Below are 16618 nucleotides of genomic sequence, written 5' to 3' on the forward strand. Positions count from 1 at the left end.
GTGGGCAGATCCCTGGAGCCAGATTTGGGAGCAGGGGCAGAAAGGGATCTTTGTCCTCATCAAGGCACAACTCAGCAAAACTGGGCTAACTGGGATAGCTAAATCAGCCTTCCCTCTCAAACTGCCAAATAACCATTTGGAGGTTTAGATTTATTTATTTTTTTAACCGAAAATGTGCTGCAGAAAACCTTCCTGCGCTGGCTTTGATCTTTAACCCTCTGAAGGGAGTCTGGCTGTCTTGCAAGAGCCAAAGCAAAGTCCCCCTGCCCTGCGAGGGCTGGGATCTGCTCCCACAGCTCTACCACCTATCCCCACACACATCAGCCGCTTCTATTTGAACATGAGGATAACCATTCACACAGAAGCTTTGGTTTATCTGAATTCAGTTCTGTCCTTTTTTAAAGCGCTTTAGCAGCATGCAAATTACAACCATTATTTCCAAGATTAATGTTTCCCCTTTATACCATGACCTTACCTAGCACGGCTGTTCTGCTTCTGCCACTTCATTAGCAAACAGCATTTTGAAGCCATTTACACTGAACATTCCCAACTACAGCACACAATTTCTCATATAAATTATTTTTAATGTATTTCATTAATCTCAGAGGAAGGAGGTTAACTCCGAGCAGCAAAAAGAACAACAACAACAAAAAAAATCTTTGTGTAATTTCAGTTATGGCATTATCAATATTGGAAGTGTTTTAGAAAAGGGAAAATAAGCATGGGATGCATAGCAAGTCACACCCACCATCAGCACAGCTCCCCTGAACTACCAGAACCTTCCATCAAAGTAATTTCTTATAAAAATGGCTGAGTTGATAATGATTTTTCTGTGTTTCAACACAACAGAAAGATCTCATTTCCTCTGAACTATTTTTTTTTTTTAAAAACCAATTACTTACCTGTTGCAGTAAACTGTGCTGAACACTGACCTAGCACCAAGACTGGACAAAACTTTTATGAATTCAAACAAGATCACGATGTATTAGTATTTGCAAGTTATGTTGACACTTGTTTTAAGATTCCTCCTGAAATAATATGGAAAAGATATGTTCCTTTAACAGGTGTTATGGTAATTCAGCATCATTGAAAGTCTGCTGTGTGGAATCCAGTCTCCCTTGACGGGAATGAGCCCCAGACGTGTGCACACAACAGGGTGGGAAAACAGCTTCCGTCACACTTCTGAGTTGACTCTGAATCCAAAAGACAACAAAGAAGCTGGATACTGCAAAATATCACAGCCAGCACAACTCCCTAAGAATCTTCCAGCCAAGGGGATTTCTTCTCCAAAGCAAGGCAATTGTGCTTTATCCAAATTCCTCCAGATAAACAGTGCAACTCAGAAGCTCACAGACCTAAACCATATGGAATATGTCTTTAAAAGGGCAAACCTGCATTTTAACAGACTGCTGCACTTTACAGATACACACTCAGGTTTTTTTCTGTGTTGTTTGGCAGTTCAGGACTGTGGTACCAACTAAAACAAGAGCTACCTGAACCTTAGCGTAAGATCAGTGTGGAATTGTCCCTTTCTGCACCTGCTCTTTCTGGGACACGCCACAGTCCCAGGGCACTGATACATTTCTGGAAAATTCTTTACATTTCAGGCTGGTTAATAATTCAGTCTACACTTGAGGGGTATGAAGTCAAGCTCATCCTCAAGAGTGGCTAAGTTTGGGAAATGTTTAGTTCACCTGCTTTCTTACCCAGCCCCTAGAATGGTTTCTGTTCACCAAGATCACACATACACACATTCACAAACAAGACTTCTCTGCAGGCCAACCTTCTCACCAAAGACCTGACTTTATCCATCTAAAGTCTGAGGGGTATTGGAGACTCCCAATGCCATTAACCACAGGAAGGAAGATCCAGATGCAGAAAACTGCTCCTAATTCTGTCTCTGTGCAATGTTAGCGCAGATCAGCCACATCGAGGAGCAGCTGTGCAACTTCTGCTCCAGTTTGTAGCTGTGAAAATGCTTCTCTTTGGAAAGACTCAATCCACAACGCCCTCCACAGCGAGGAAAACCTTCCTAAATCATGTATGGCTGTGCGTCAGTCTTAACACACAGCAGTTTTCACCAGGAATTCACTGCACTTTGTTCTTATAAATCACAAAGGGTTGAAAAACACATCAAGCCAACTTTTGGCTCTCAGAAAATGTTCTTGTAGCTCTGGCCTACAGAGAACCACTTTGCTTCCCTGTGCCATCCATTTTGCAGGAACATCCCTGTGGATGCTCATTAACAGCCCAGGAGTGGCAGAGTGTCTGAACCACCCAGTGGCAACAGCTGATAATTTTGTTTATTTAACTAGGATTAGTTTGTGAGGTGACAGAGCTGAGAAAGCCACAGACAGGCAACTAACACTCAATACAGCTGTAAGGTTTTTTGTTATCACAACACAAATGCTGCCCAGGACTTATTTAAAAATGAAGTAATTCCAAGTCTTACTTGGCAGCATAATCCTACTTATAATTAAATAGGAAGGGAGCTTTGTTTGGTTTGTTTCAGAAATAAGCTACTGTATTAAAAACCTCAGACAGATATTTGGATGCACTTGCCCACTTTCTCGCACATCCACAGCAGATAAAGCAAAAGAAACAAGTCTCCTCTCTGATTGATGCTTTGGGAAAACGCTGCCATAGATTTAATGTGAATATACTGACATAACTACTCTGGAAATCCATAGTTTTCTGCTGCTTTGTAGTTCACGTGGGCCCCTGGCTATTTTCGTTTGGTCCCATTCACTCCCTTACCCGTAGCTGAATTTAAGGTCCTGCTCTCATGCTCCTAATAAAGTGTTTCCCAGTAATACTGGGTGAGGTCTCTTTGCAGGACACCTGTGTCCCTACAAGGTGCCAGTGGCACAGCCATGCCTTGGGACACACAGACCAGAAAGCCTCACAGCTCCATCAGGAGATCCCAAAATCCCCATTTATATGCAGATGATAACAGGCATATCAAACCTCTGCGACTAATTAAAACCTGACAGCTTTTCCAAACGGCTGTTTACAAGCCAAGGGATGTAATGACAAATCACCAAGCTGGATTCCAATAAACCAGGAAAATTTTAATCATTTGTTCTAAACAGTTGCAGAAAGATGCATCTGCTGTGACATTTTCACTTAAGCCTGTTGATCCTACATTTGGAGCTTGAGGGTATTGCACTGCCGTGAGATCTCTCCACGCTACTGCTCAAATATGTATTTTAATATTTATGAAATATTTCTAGATGGAGATTATGGCTCCAAAGGAAAGACTAGCACGGTTCAATTATTGAGTACCTTTACATTTTCCAGTGAAAACTTGTGAAGTTCTTTCCAGACTGAGTGTTCATGACAGACTAAATGGAGAATTCCTTATTTTTATGGATAGCAACATTTTATTTATTAGCTTTTGTATTAGCATTGCAGTAGGGCTGTGCTTTCCCAAGACTTTGTGATCTTGGTGCAAGTCAAAAGGCAACACGTGGACCTGCAAGGTAACAAACAGATAATACTGGAAATTGATAGGCAGTATCAACATCTTAGCGTTGTTGAAAGTGCCTCCAAAATAACGTCGTCATCCCACCGATTTTTAAATTTTGTGCCAGCCACTGCGAAAATGCCATTTGTCACATTCAGGTGAGGTTTATCTCGAGTGACAGGTTTGTGACAGCCATGGCTGGACAGGCTGTCCCAGCTGCACCCTCAGCTCATTAACATCATTAGTTGTGAAAGCAGGAATAAGACATCCTGTCCTGGATTACAGTGCACCAACACTGGTCATACCAAAAGGGGCAAAGAAAAAAAATATAAAGTGTGCATGTAACACAGGTTTATTCAAAAGCAGCAGCAGCAGCATCTAAAGCACAGCTTTACCAATAATTTCTGGTGTTTTCAGGAACTCAAATATCACATATTTCACTGAGTAGTGCCTACCTTATCAAATTTAAATGTCAAGTTTTAAAGTCACAGTTGTAAGATGCCTCTGTGCTTCTTAAAATATGGAATTTCTTATTACAGGCTTTGCACTACAAACTTTGGCAAACAAAAAGAAGATGTAAGCTTTATAAATATGACATAGAAAACTATAAAACCAACCAGCTCAGAAAGCTAACTGAAACGGTCAGCAAGCAAGGGGGGAAAAAAAATAAATTCAATCTTTCTGGCAATGATTCATAGTGAAAGCCTTGGAAAAAACCCTGTGCTTTCTGCCATACCCTGGATGTTAGTAAACAGTGATTTCAACAAGCTGTCCAGACAGAGCTGAGTTACACAGTGAATGACACGCTGCTGAAAAGGTCCCAGCTCCCCAAGCATTAGAGGCTGTGAATAAAGTCACCGATTTGGGCCAGTGGAGGGTCCAAGGAAATGCCCCCTCACTCCCAGGGCCCACAGCTCCCACACTCCTGGCAGCATTTAAACAGCTTTCATTTCTGTGTGAGCACTGGCCAAATACCATACAAAGAAATTCATCCTAACTTTCCTCCATAAAGTAACGCTCAACCTGGAGAAAGTGTTTATGGAACTCAACCATTATTATGAAGAGGAAAAAAAAAAGCAGTTACGTAAAAGAACAAACACATTTGGGGCGGATGTTTGTGGCTGTCGCTGTTATCCCCAAGGTGAGTGGGAGGAAGGTGAGCTGCATGCACATTCCATTTTTATTTCTTTCTGGCAGAAATAGAACGTTGCTTGGGCATAATTTACATTTTCTAATTTAGCATCAAGGTTGTTGAAGGGAAAGCAGCGTGCATTTATATCAGCGGACAAAAATAACAGCAACAGCAGCGTTTGAGATGGGCAGAGCGACAGGAGGCGGGTGGTGCTGCAAAGGGCAGCAGGTGTGCCGCTGTCCTGTGCCTTCCATGGACAAGCCTGGCTTTTCCAGGGAACGCTCTCACTGCACAGAAAGGAAAAAAACCCAATAAATCTGCCATTTCCCACAGGCAGTCTAACCAGGGTGTTACGAAACACAACATAGATGTCCCTGCACAGACTGTCAGTCCCACTGCCACTCAGCCAGTGCCATGGAGTGCACAGCAGCAGGGGCAGACACTGCAGCACAGACAGCTCTGACAATTCAAATAGACCTGCACATCCTCATTTCCCCCCAGCAGCACCTGATTTTCAGTTAATTATTTACTTAGACTTTCCTTGCTGGTTTTTCTTTTAGTTCCTGAGCCCACCTAGTTCAGAAAATGCTGCTTTTCCTCTACAGATGCCAGATTTCCTCTTTAGAAGCCAGCAAACCTTCCACAGCGGCTTTTGGATTACAACTGAGATGGGTCCAAAACCATCTCACTCAAGCATTTCAAGAAAAGGCACCAAATACAGAGAGGCTGGTGCTGTTATTAAAATAGCAGTTGAGGTCTTGGCAAATTTCTGACATTCAAACATCTGAATTATTTTTCTCTGTACAGCTTGCCTGTTAAAGTGAGAAAACTTGGGGCGGGGAACCATGAGGTTTTTTAAAATTGGGGATTACTCTCTGAACACATCTTGGCATGAGAGTGATTCTATCATTCATAATTTCATCTCCTACAGGTTTCACAGTATATGTTATTTAAAGAAATTCATTTCCTGCTGAATGATTTATGAGGGAAAACAGGATGCTGAGGGAAAACAGACTGATCAAATGCATCAAAAGTTTTCAATATGAGCATTTACCATGGGGTTATTTCCTTCTCCCTGTCAACTAATCCTGATATTTCTTCTCGCTAGTAAAAACACATATAGCTGCTTAAGATTTTCGTTTCCATAGAAACTGTTATTGGCGAAAGTAAATACAAGATGGTAAAAAGTGTGACTTCCCTAGTCCTGTGAGCATGTTTGCAGCTGCCAAACTTTCACCACCTGACCACTGATTTCTCAGTACTTACTGGTGCCTGACATTTTTAGCTCCAGCTCCCTTTAAAGAGCACGGACACTCTTTTGAGAGGTACTTCCATGCTTTCCAAAAGGCATGTGAATATTCATAGCTATTCCTGTGCCTCCTTGTACAACAGCACATTTTGTGTTAGTTTATTTTGCAGACCTTGTCACTGAACTGTACAAGGGAAAAGATGTCTCAGTCTGCGCATAAAACCAAAGCTTGAGAGAGCGTTACCAGGTGATATATGAATAGAGGGAAATAAAACATTGCTTCATCACAACTAACAATTTTCTCCTGTTCCCAAAATTCCTCTCACCCCCTTTCCTACCTGATTCTAATACTAACTAAAAAAGCAAAGTGCTGATAATCACTTTATAATTCCCTCACTTCTTCATCAATGTTACTTTGAATGGAGGCATTTTTTCCTAACAAACACAATTAATGTGTCTTCTCTTGTTCCCTTCAGAACATGACTTTCATTTTCCTTCTCATGTAGAGCTCTGCAGCAGTGCTCTGCGCTGCCTGAGATTTTGCCTTTTTACCAAGGAATCAGTCTTTGCATGTATATTGCATTGAGATGGAAAACTCTGTCACCATTTCTGAAAATAGCAGCTGAAGACAGAAGGAGCCATCCCTGACAATGTGCAAAAAGAAGGCGATGCTGGAGCTTCTCAGGATCTCAGGGTCATCTGAGTAGACTGCTTTTCATCTCCCAAGCATCAAGTGCTTTGGTACCCACGAAAAACTCCCTTCTACATCATTAGAAACCCAAGTTCCTGCCCTCGTGGCAATGGCACTGCTCAGGGGCAGCCACAGATTCATTTCCATACCCAAAAATGTGTTCTCAGCTCATTGCTTCTGCTGCATTAATAGAGGAGTGAGAGCTGCTCCTCTGTGCCTTCAAGGGAACTTTTGAGGCTAAACATTGAGGGAATGGAGAAAGCAACCAGAGCAGCTGGATGAGAAATCCAGGAAGAAGCAAAAGACATGAAAGAATTATCACAAAATACATGAGACTGGACTTACAGGAAAATACTACGAAAACTGAATATCAACAACAACAAAAAAAGAGAAACGGTGAAACCCTTTGTGCTTCTCAGTCCTTTTTCAGAAATGAATACTCATGGCATGAGAACAGACTGAATTTTGGAAACCAGGACGGCCTACAGCCCTCAAAAATCATTTCTTGCTGGCGGCCTTATGGAGCAGCACACCTCACACATTCTGGTGGCTTAATGTGGGTGAAGCTAATGACACTGAAACTTAGCTTACCATAAAAATAAAAAGGAATTACTCTTTTTTATTTAACGGGGAAGTTAAGGCTTATTAAAAAAAAGACACTTGTTTCTATCAAAAAGCAGCAGATGATCAGAAATACACCAAATGAGGTTTAAAGATTCCCATTAAGTTTGTAGTGACAACCCATGGGTGAAATCTACTCTTAGAATTCTGAAAATAGAGTAAACAATTTGCATAGACTGGCAGAGGTCCCCTAATATAAAAATCGTACAAAACCATGGGCAGAAGGAGGGGTGGTGGGTTGATGTAGAGAAAAATCACCTCAGTCTCTTGGTTTACAGTAAAAGCAGGGGGTGCCCCCACCTGAAAGCAGAGCTGTGGAAAAGAGCTCCTGAAAAGCTTTGGTGAGTATCCTCCATTCCCTGTGCTCTCTCTCTCTCTCCAGCCAAAATCCCACGAGTTTTACTGGAAACCTCTGTGCAATCCCAGCTGCTACTGCCTGACTTGGAGCCAAGCCTTCCGAAGCTGAGCTGTAGCTCCTCTCTGGAGGCGGCGCACACGGGGCTCTGTAAGGCTGCTCACCTGCAGCCATGGCTCCTCTGCCCAGCCCCGCAGCACGGATCAGAGCACAGCTGCCACCAACGGCCCCAAATGCAGCCTTTCATTCCACGCCCTTTGCAAGATGCCATCAACAGCCAACCCAGGTGCTGTGTAGCTGCTGCCCACACACAAATCAAGGACAAAAAGCAAGCTCGTTCACACAGGTGGTGCATTTCACCACCCCGAGGACCGGGATTTGCTCCTACCCTTCCTTTAATGCCACCGCTGTCAAATCGGTAACGTGCTCTAACAAAACCAGCCTTTATGTAACCCAATAAATAAAAGTCACCAAGGCAATAGCTATGCATAAATTTTAGCTAAAAACATTTTGTTAGAACACGAATGTCCTCTGTAAAGCGGGTAGCATTTTAAAATAATGTTCCAGACATTGTTAATACTTTATTGCTATTCATCATGGAACCATTAATCATGGTGAACTCATTTGGTATTAATGTGGATGTCATAAAGTACTTCTATTGCATTTCAATTATAACTCAGCCTTTAAAATGCTGCCAACACTACATGGAGAGCTTTGAAAACCAAATATGAATAGTCTGTTCAGAGATAACTACAACTGCTTTCTGGCACAGAAAAACAACCTTTTCCATTCCTAATTGCCCTCGGGGGGCTGAGGAGTCTCGCCTGGGCCCAGGACTGCAAGGGAGAGAGATCATCCAGCTCCAGGAATATTCCTCCCCCAAGATGAGAGTAGGAGAAACATTTTTTGGTCTGTTCAATCAGGGCTAAGCAGCAGCAGCAGCAGCAAGGCCAAACTTTCCAGCCCCTGGGGAGATTTCATTTTTTCCTATCACTCCTGGGATTCCCTGAGGCACTCTCTTGCTTCCGGAGCTAAGTGCTTGGGTTTTTCCTCTGATGTGCTGTGTCTGCCCAAACAAAAACACCAGGGAGAACTTATATCTACAGCCTACTGTGTGTAGAGCCTGTAAGTGAGTGCACGATACATCAGGGCAAACCCAAAGGGAGCTGATATCCCGACCTCTCTGACAGCAGTTTAAAAAACCCCTAAAATCCTCCTCCTTGGTCTCAGGAGGCACTGAGAGAGGAAAATCACCAGCACAAAATACAACATGGACTCAGACAAATATCAGGTCCCTGCCATCAGGGAAGCTAAGAACTTGTCTAAGTATACCTTGACAAACCACGATTTGTGCTCCTGCACTGCCAGCAGAGCTTCCAGATGGATTTTACATACAGAATCCAAAGACAACAGCTCAACAATCCAAACGCTTCTCAAAAGAAACAAAGAAAAAAAGCAAAACACTTCTTTCTAGCTGAGGGAACTTGTTTTCTTCTTTTCAGTTCTTGCATATAATTCCCTTTCTTTTTTATCTAGGTCATCAACGTAACAGGGAAGCACAGCAAGAATTCCTACCTTGGGAGCTCTGGCATGTTTTCCACATCTGGCATCTTTGACAAGGCTGATATCCAGCAGCTCAGTCTCCTGGAGGGAAAAATTACAACACAAGTAATTATTACATTATTCAAGAAGCCTTGTTGTGTTATCGCTGTCCCACATCTGTCTGTCCAAACCGAAGTCAGCTTCTAGGAGAGCTCAGGTGCAACCAGGCAATTCCAACAGCAATCCTGTGCAGGTCTACTAGGATATACAGATTATATAGAAGCCATAAGAGTCAAGCCAATTTCCTGGACCACTAAATAGCAGCTGCTGTGCTTTTGGTTTAATCCTTTTAATAAAATTTTCGCATTTTGATGCTTGTCACAGTGTGACAAATGGCAGTGTCACAAGCACAAAACCCTGCCCCTGCAATAGAAAACCTGCTTTATTATTGCCAGGACACTTTGAAAAGTGCCCATGAAACCCAAGAAGTGTTATATCTATAACGATAACAAGGTTCAACAATTTTAGTGACTGCTGCTCAGTAAAACACATGCACTTTTTGACAGGCATTCCATAGCTTGTGTGCTACTCTCGAGTTATGAGTTACACAACAAAGCTGGCACATCATGACAGCTTCTGCTGGGCAAATTCTTGCCCTCCCCTATACACAAGTAACATGAAGAATCCCCTTTCCCTGATCTGAGCATTTGGAAGGAGGATGGATGCTGGGAGCAGTGTGAATCCTAGCTGCCAGCAGCGATCTGAAATACTACAGCAGGAGCGTGACCACACTGCAGGGAGAGCCGCACCACTTCCAAGCATTTCAGCCTTCCAGAGCAGTAACTGCAAATGCTGTGCAGGGAACTTGAAATCTTTGTGCTGGACAAACACACTACTCTTTCTTTTCAATTCCAAGGAGAAAAGAAAAAAAAACACTGATGGACGTGTTATTTTGCCAAGAGTTAGTTTGGATCCTGATTTGGTTTTCATTTTAAGGAACCCACTCCTGCTCAGCTCTTGCAGATCTTTGTTTTCTATTAAGACAAACTCTACCAACAAATTTTCACGTGACTGTACATTCACCATATTTCCCTCTGTCCCCTTTCGCAATCCCAATTCCCTTCTGTTCTAGTACTTGCTGAACTCCATGGGCACTTTTCCCCCTCTTCATCGAGACTGTTTAGAGGAAACTCACACTTTCAAGTGCTCTCGCTTGTCGGAAAGAAGACGAGGGTATCAAAACTTACAAAGATTAGAAAGAAGCGTGAAAAAAGGTAGAAATAACCCAAACTCCACCAATACTCAGGGCATATGGGCACAAGCACTCTACTGACAGTGCAGGTGTAACTTCAAATAAAAACAATTTGCAATTAAGTGCACTGGAGGGGTTGAGTCCTTTTAACTTTGAGTAAATCCATGTGGCCATTAAGATCCTGGCAGGAATGAAAACAATGGAATATGGCAGAGCTACGTGTGAGTTTATCACACTCAGAGCAAGAACTCAGGTGGGAAACAGGAGTTACATTTATAACACCAAATAATACCCACACCTCAAAGTGGTCTCAAGCCCACAGTGAAATGTTCCACAGAAGCTCCAGGCACATGCAGATCATGTCATAAAAATCAGATTTCCCCAACTGAAAGGACTAACAAGCACTAAAAATAAAGGCTTTAACAGCAAACACATGAGGGAAATTAAATATGCTGAAGAAAAATGGATCTTACACAGAGATGCTGAGCCACACAGAGTGAATTTCAAAAGCTTTTTTTTTATTATTATTATTTGTCTGGTATTTTGGTTTTTTAAAAAAGAGAGGAACAACAAACAGAATTAGTAATTTAGTCACTTATGAAAGTGCAACTAGACCTCCCGTAACACAAACACAAAACCACCCTTTTAAGCAGAATAACACAGATTAAAAACAGAGACTAAAAAAGGAAAAGGCAATGACCAGCCCTCCCAAGGACCTGAACAACCCTGCCCAGGTCTGCATCCTCCCAGATGGAGGAGGATGAGCAGGTATAGGGCTGGTTTGGAGTTTTGACTACTGCTTTCAAGCTGCTTGCATGCCACCAGCCACGTGCAGAAAATGCAACCACCTGAGCACCCAAGAACTGGCAAGGGCAGTCTAAGAGCAAGGGAAAAGTGGAGTTTTGTGGGACTACTTGGCTCAGCCCAGCTGCCAGAGCTGTGGGAAAGGCTGATCCCTGAACAAGCACCTCATGGCCTTCCGGCCCTGTTACCTCTTTGGCAGAGAACGCAGGGTTTGTAATCCTATCCCCAGAATCCTTTATATCTCTATTTGATAACATCATTTAATCTAAGTAGATGAGAACAGGACCTGCATCCATGGAAGTGTCTCTGCAGGCAGCGTTCAGTGGGGATTGGATAAATAAAAATTCATAATGGGCCTTTTCTTGGTACTTTGGTTCAAAAAATCCTCCTGGAATTCCCTCACCCCAGGCAGTTGCTTTCATCTTCCAAACAGCCAATTAAGAGGGCAGAGATCAACTTCCTTGCAAGTCAGAGGAAATACAATTTCCTATTTCCCTACTGCAAAACGTGGGGGGATTTTTGTAACGGGAAAACACACTGGAGCAGCGGCCAAAGAAATGCCCCATTTCCTGTGCGGCAAAACAGCCCAAGCCCTCTTCTACCTAAATAAATGGAAGCTTTGTTAATGACTTCCTCCATCCACGCTTGGAAAATGCACTCTGTGTTGCAGGGGGCACAGAAGTCATAGCACCTGGGAGGGAAAGCAAAAATTCCAAATCCTCTGCAAGTCCAACTTTTCCCTGTTTAGAGACCTCCGGTCATTGCTGCTGGGACTTAATCCTGCAATAGAGTAACATCTCTTAATGCAAATGGCAGATCTATCCAATCATTCATAATACAAAATTTCTGGAGCAGTGAATTATTAATCCTACCGCGTTTGTTTTCAATTAACGGCCGAGACAGAGACGCATTCAGAGAGGGCTGCATTGTGCAATCTCACTTTTATGGGTGAGCACACACTCACAAAAGCAATGGATTGTGCAACCCTCAGTGTCTGTTTGAGCACTTGTAATTAGGCCCATCTGAATTTAATATAATAACACCAATTTATACCAGCTGAGGATCTGGCTCACTTCTATTTTAAACTGCCCAAAACGATGCCAACTGAGTCATGGTGCCTTGGGAACGTGCTTGTGACATAACCCAGGCTGCAAAGCAGGAATCCTCCTGGATACCACTGGAGAGCTCTCCTGGAGAGCCATCAGCAGCAGGGTGGGCTGAGAGCAGGATCAACTCCAGAACCTCCCAAAACTGTGTCAAGGAGACCCAGCAAGAGCAGGTGTGCATTGCAGCAGCTGCACAGGTTAGTCCAGAGAGCCAACTGCTTTATAGACACCCCTAACAAAAATAATTCCTCTCTTCTTGCAAGCACTTGTGGCTGAGGAGTCATGTATTGCTCTGACCTCAAAACTCTTCAACCTCTGTTTACACGTCCCTTCTGGCTGGATGTTCTTTTTTTCCCCAATGTATGGCACAGCTCTCACCCAGTGCCACTTAGGGAGAAGGTCTAACCAATTAAACTCCGTAAATTCATTTTTCACTTAGCTGGAAAACCTGTAGTTTCACAGTTTCAAATCCGAAGAAGAAATTTTGTGCCTGAAAACTTATCTAATTCTTCAAAATATTACCAGTCAGTCTACTGGAAAACACAAGACTGCCTTCCAAGTTTGCTTGACACACTGCTAGCAAAATAAACTTTGGAAAAAACGAAGCCAGTTTTCTAAAAAAGCACCATTTAGTGCTACTGGATGGCAACATCTGGTCAAAGTTTTCAAAGGGGTAAAGCCAATTTGCTGAAGCAAACTTCAAACAGAGAGTCAAACAACACTTTCTCTTGGGAATAGCTAATCAAATTGAAATGGTACTTTAATATTGAAAGTCTCTGTTTTATCATTCTCTGAACACAAAAGCACTGAATATCTCTGGAAGTAAAAAAAATGTATGCAGTTCTGTGTTATACTTATTTTTATCCAGCATTTTAAAAATATTATTTTAAATAAAACCGCTACTGTTAGGACTACTGTCTTAACAACATGTCAGAAAGAAAATATTAAGAGCAACACTTGAATCTAATGAGGAACAATTACAGAATCACTGAGGTTGGAAAAGACCTCTGAGATCACTGAGTCCAGCCTTTGACCAAATACCACCTTGGCACCAAGTGCTATATTCAGACTTTCCTTACGTCCCTGCAGGGATGGTGACTCCACCACCCCCCGGGCAGCCCATTCCAATGTCTAATCACCTCTTCTTTGAAGATTTTGCAAGTTAGGAAGTGCAAGCTGTGCTAAGGAACTGCCCTAGGCTCTAGGTTCAGAGTAAACACGTATGGAACCTCATCAATTTATAGCCGTTTATGGGATACACCTCACTCAGGTTTCAGGGGTGTCGACAGTGATCCATCAGCCATGCTCAGATGAAATTCTCCAAGTGAGAGTGGATATTTAGTGCCAGTTCCAAAAGGGTGCTTGCAGAGCTAGGGAATGTGATGTGTCATTCCCCTGTTCAGAACACACCGCTTTTTCCTTATTATCATTAAGAATAAATTGAATGAAACACGGCAATTTGTCTCCTCGTCCCAAAGGAAAACCGTGGAGGACTGGTGAGACTGATTTAACAGAAACTGCACCGACAGTTACAAGTAGGAACAGCAAGGTTGTCAATGGCTGTAATTGGAGCTGTGCTGAGGTAGTGCTGTGCTTCCCCCAAAGTCCCATTATATAATTCATAAGCTGCACCCCACTAGAGAGACAGTCCCTGAAGAAGCTGTCTCCATGCTTCCTCCTGGCAGCACACAATTCAATTATCGGGCCTCAAAATTATGGGCTGTGTCAATAAGGCAGCAGCAGAGCAGCACGTACGCCTCAAATCAACAGGAGAACTCTCCCCAACAACAGCAAAGCCTTTTGCTGCACAGTTGTCCTTCCCAAGTTCAAAGTAATTTGTTACTTTTCCATACACTCTTCTCAAAGAAAAAAAATTATTATTAATGCTAAACTCACCAACCTGCCCAAAGCAACCAGACCTCCTTCGAGCTCCTTGCAGGTGATGGATAAAGCAGCAGCAAGGCACTCAAATGATGGAACAAAGGCTCTTACTCTTAGAGTAGCCACTGACGTCTCAAGGGTCAATTAAAGACACAAAATTTTAACTTGGTTAAAGTGGCTTTTGAATTCTCTGCATTCTAAACATCTATTACAAAATCCTAAGCCCCAAACAAATCCACCACCCTGGCACATGAAATGCAAATTTGGGTGAGAGGCACAGCTGTTCATGAGGGCAAACACTCTGCTGCCTCCACTACTCCACTCAAAATCACTTCTTTTCAAGCTTTTCCTTTCCGGCCAATGAGCACTGGCAGAAAATCACCGCAGCCTCATCCACGTCAGGCCCATTCCCAGCACGAGGCCGGGCACGTTTCACCACACACTCAGGGGAATTTCCAAAGCCCCAGAGAGGAGGGTCCAGAAGAGGGGACTGTTTGTCATCAGCAGCACTACAGCTCCCCATGGAGTTGGGGAGGCATTGCTTCCATTTGCTCTGTTACCTGTGGTGACAAAGGACATCCCCCGAGGCAGGGGGGAGATGGGAGAAAGGACAGAGACGTGCTCTTACACAGAGCAGCAGCTTGGAAAGCAAGAAGGGATGGTTTTAAACCCTGCTTTGACCACATGGCTCCCTAGGTCTGGACTAGCATGTCTGAACAACTGGCAGAACCATGGGGGTTGGTATTACAGAGAACGGAAAATTTTCAAAAAATCACTTGAACAGAATGAGAACAGAATGAGAACAGAATGATTTCTTACTACCCAAAATGTATTATCTAGAAATTTGAACTTGTGCTAAACTTTACTGGGTGGTCGCTAATTCTTAATTCAAAAAGACTTGGGGGACCTCAGCAGGCAAGAACCAGCATTTATTATTTTATTCAACTATTCTCGGAATGAGTTCTAAACACCTTGAAATGTTTCTTGGCACTTCAGGAAGAACCTCCAAGCAGAGTAGCATGATATCCCTCCTGCAAGGAAGTATTCCTATGGAAAAACAAGCCCCAAACTGAAAAGTTTTGGATACCTTAATAACACACAGTCTCTCAGTGTATCCCTGGAGTTGTAAGAACAGCAATATTCTCTAGTACAAGGAAAATGATCTGCGGTTTATATAAAGCATAAAACATTGAGCTATTAGGACAAAAATGAGAGGGAATTTTCATGCTAAGTGCCCTTTTAATAATGAAAGTGAAACAATTCTTCTGCAGCTATGCATAGAGTTCTTTGCTGCTTCATTAAAGGAAAATTTCATTTACTTGGATTTACAGAGGCTGTGGCTGAGCAGTCTGGAAACGGGCACAGAGATTTAACAATCCAAATCTTAGTGCAAAGAAACAGGAAGCAGAAGAACACAGTGAAGATTTGCTGCCTGCCTTCATCCCAGCAAACTGACCATCAGAAACAGGCAAAGGACACAGGGAAGACTCAGTGTGCCGTGATCAGCCATCATCCTAGGTGTTAGAAGGAGTGCACTGGAAAAAGAGAAAATTTCCACACCAGGTAAGACTTCAGCCATTCGTCAGTCTCAGCCAACTGATGCTACAGTTTGAGCCCAAAGTCACCAGTGTTGAGAGGGTATAAGATCAGCTTGGTATGTAAAAATATTATATAATCCAAAAAACCAAGCCTCAATCCTTAATCTTACAGCCTAAACACACAAGACAATCAGTGAATGAAAGGAGCAATACGTTTGTGAAGTGATCTCCCAGCAGGACAGAGGAAAACAATGGCAAAACTGGAGAAGTACCTCTCAATCTTAATCCCACAGCCATTAACATGGCGTCTCCTTATGCCACTGCTGCCTTTGCCAGTGCTCTCCCTTTCCAGGAAAGGCTCCACCACAAGGACACTCAAAGCCAGAAGTTTCTCATCCAAACAACTTGGATTTGTTGCAGCTGGCAGTGAGAATTGTATGGACAAGACACCTGGCTGGAACTGGTTTGGATCTGCTTAAATTGCTCTTGTACCGCTGCACATGCCACTCAAATAAACAGGGAAGAACGGGAGCAAAAGGAGAATTCATGAAGTGCAGCCATATTCAAAAATGAAAACAGCTGGGGGAGGACCTGCTCCAGAAGAAAATACAAAGGCACCTTGTAGGCAGCCTTCATAAATGGTACTTGACTGATTTTTATTCACATAACTGAGAATACCCTGGTAATTTGTAACTTTAGAGTCACAAGAAGAGTACGCTGAATTGACGTTTAAGCAGTATATTAAAAAACAACAAAAACCTCAATATTTCTATTAGGAAACTTTTCCTTTCAAATCCCAACTCAAACACGTATGATTATGAGGATTAGGACCCCTGCCCAAGAAAGGATCTATCATATCTTGGGGGTGATGTTCTCATGCCATTATTTCCCACTGATAGGGGATCACAGACTACACAGAGATTATATTTTTTTCCTTTGAAGCAAGTAAAATGTATTATTTTCCAAAGAGTGCCCCAAACA

At 42.8% G+C, this 16618-nt stretch overlaps 1 protein-coding gene across 2 annotated transcripts in view; it reads right to left on the reverse strand.

Moving 5' to 3' along the window:
* The window catches only part of PLCB1 (phospholipase C beta 1), a 337454-nt gene that overhangs the window by 232372 nt on the left and 88464 nt on the right, over positions 1-16618 (reverse strand). For both annotated transcript variants that reach the window (XM_066177846.1, XM_066177847.1), the window contains exon 3: positions 9090-9158. In XM_066177846.1, the coding sequence (XP_066033943.1) occupies positions 9090-9158 (69 nt within the window). The remainder of the gene's footprint in view (positions 1-9089; positions 9159-16618) is intronic.

The sequence above is a fragment of the Chamaea fasciata genome, unplaced genomic scaffold (assembly GCF_029207755.1).
Source record: "Chamaea fasciata isolate MVZ Bird 193981 ecotype frontalis unplaced genomic scaffold, bChaFas1.0.hap1 SCAF_3, whole genome shotgun sequence".
NCBI classification, from domain to species: Eukaryota; Metazoa; Chordata; class Aves; order Passeriformes; family Sylviidae; genus Chamaea; species Chamaea fasciata.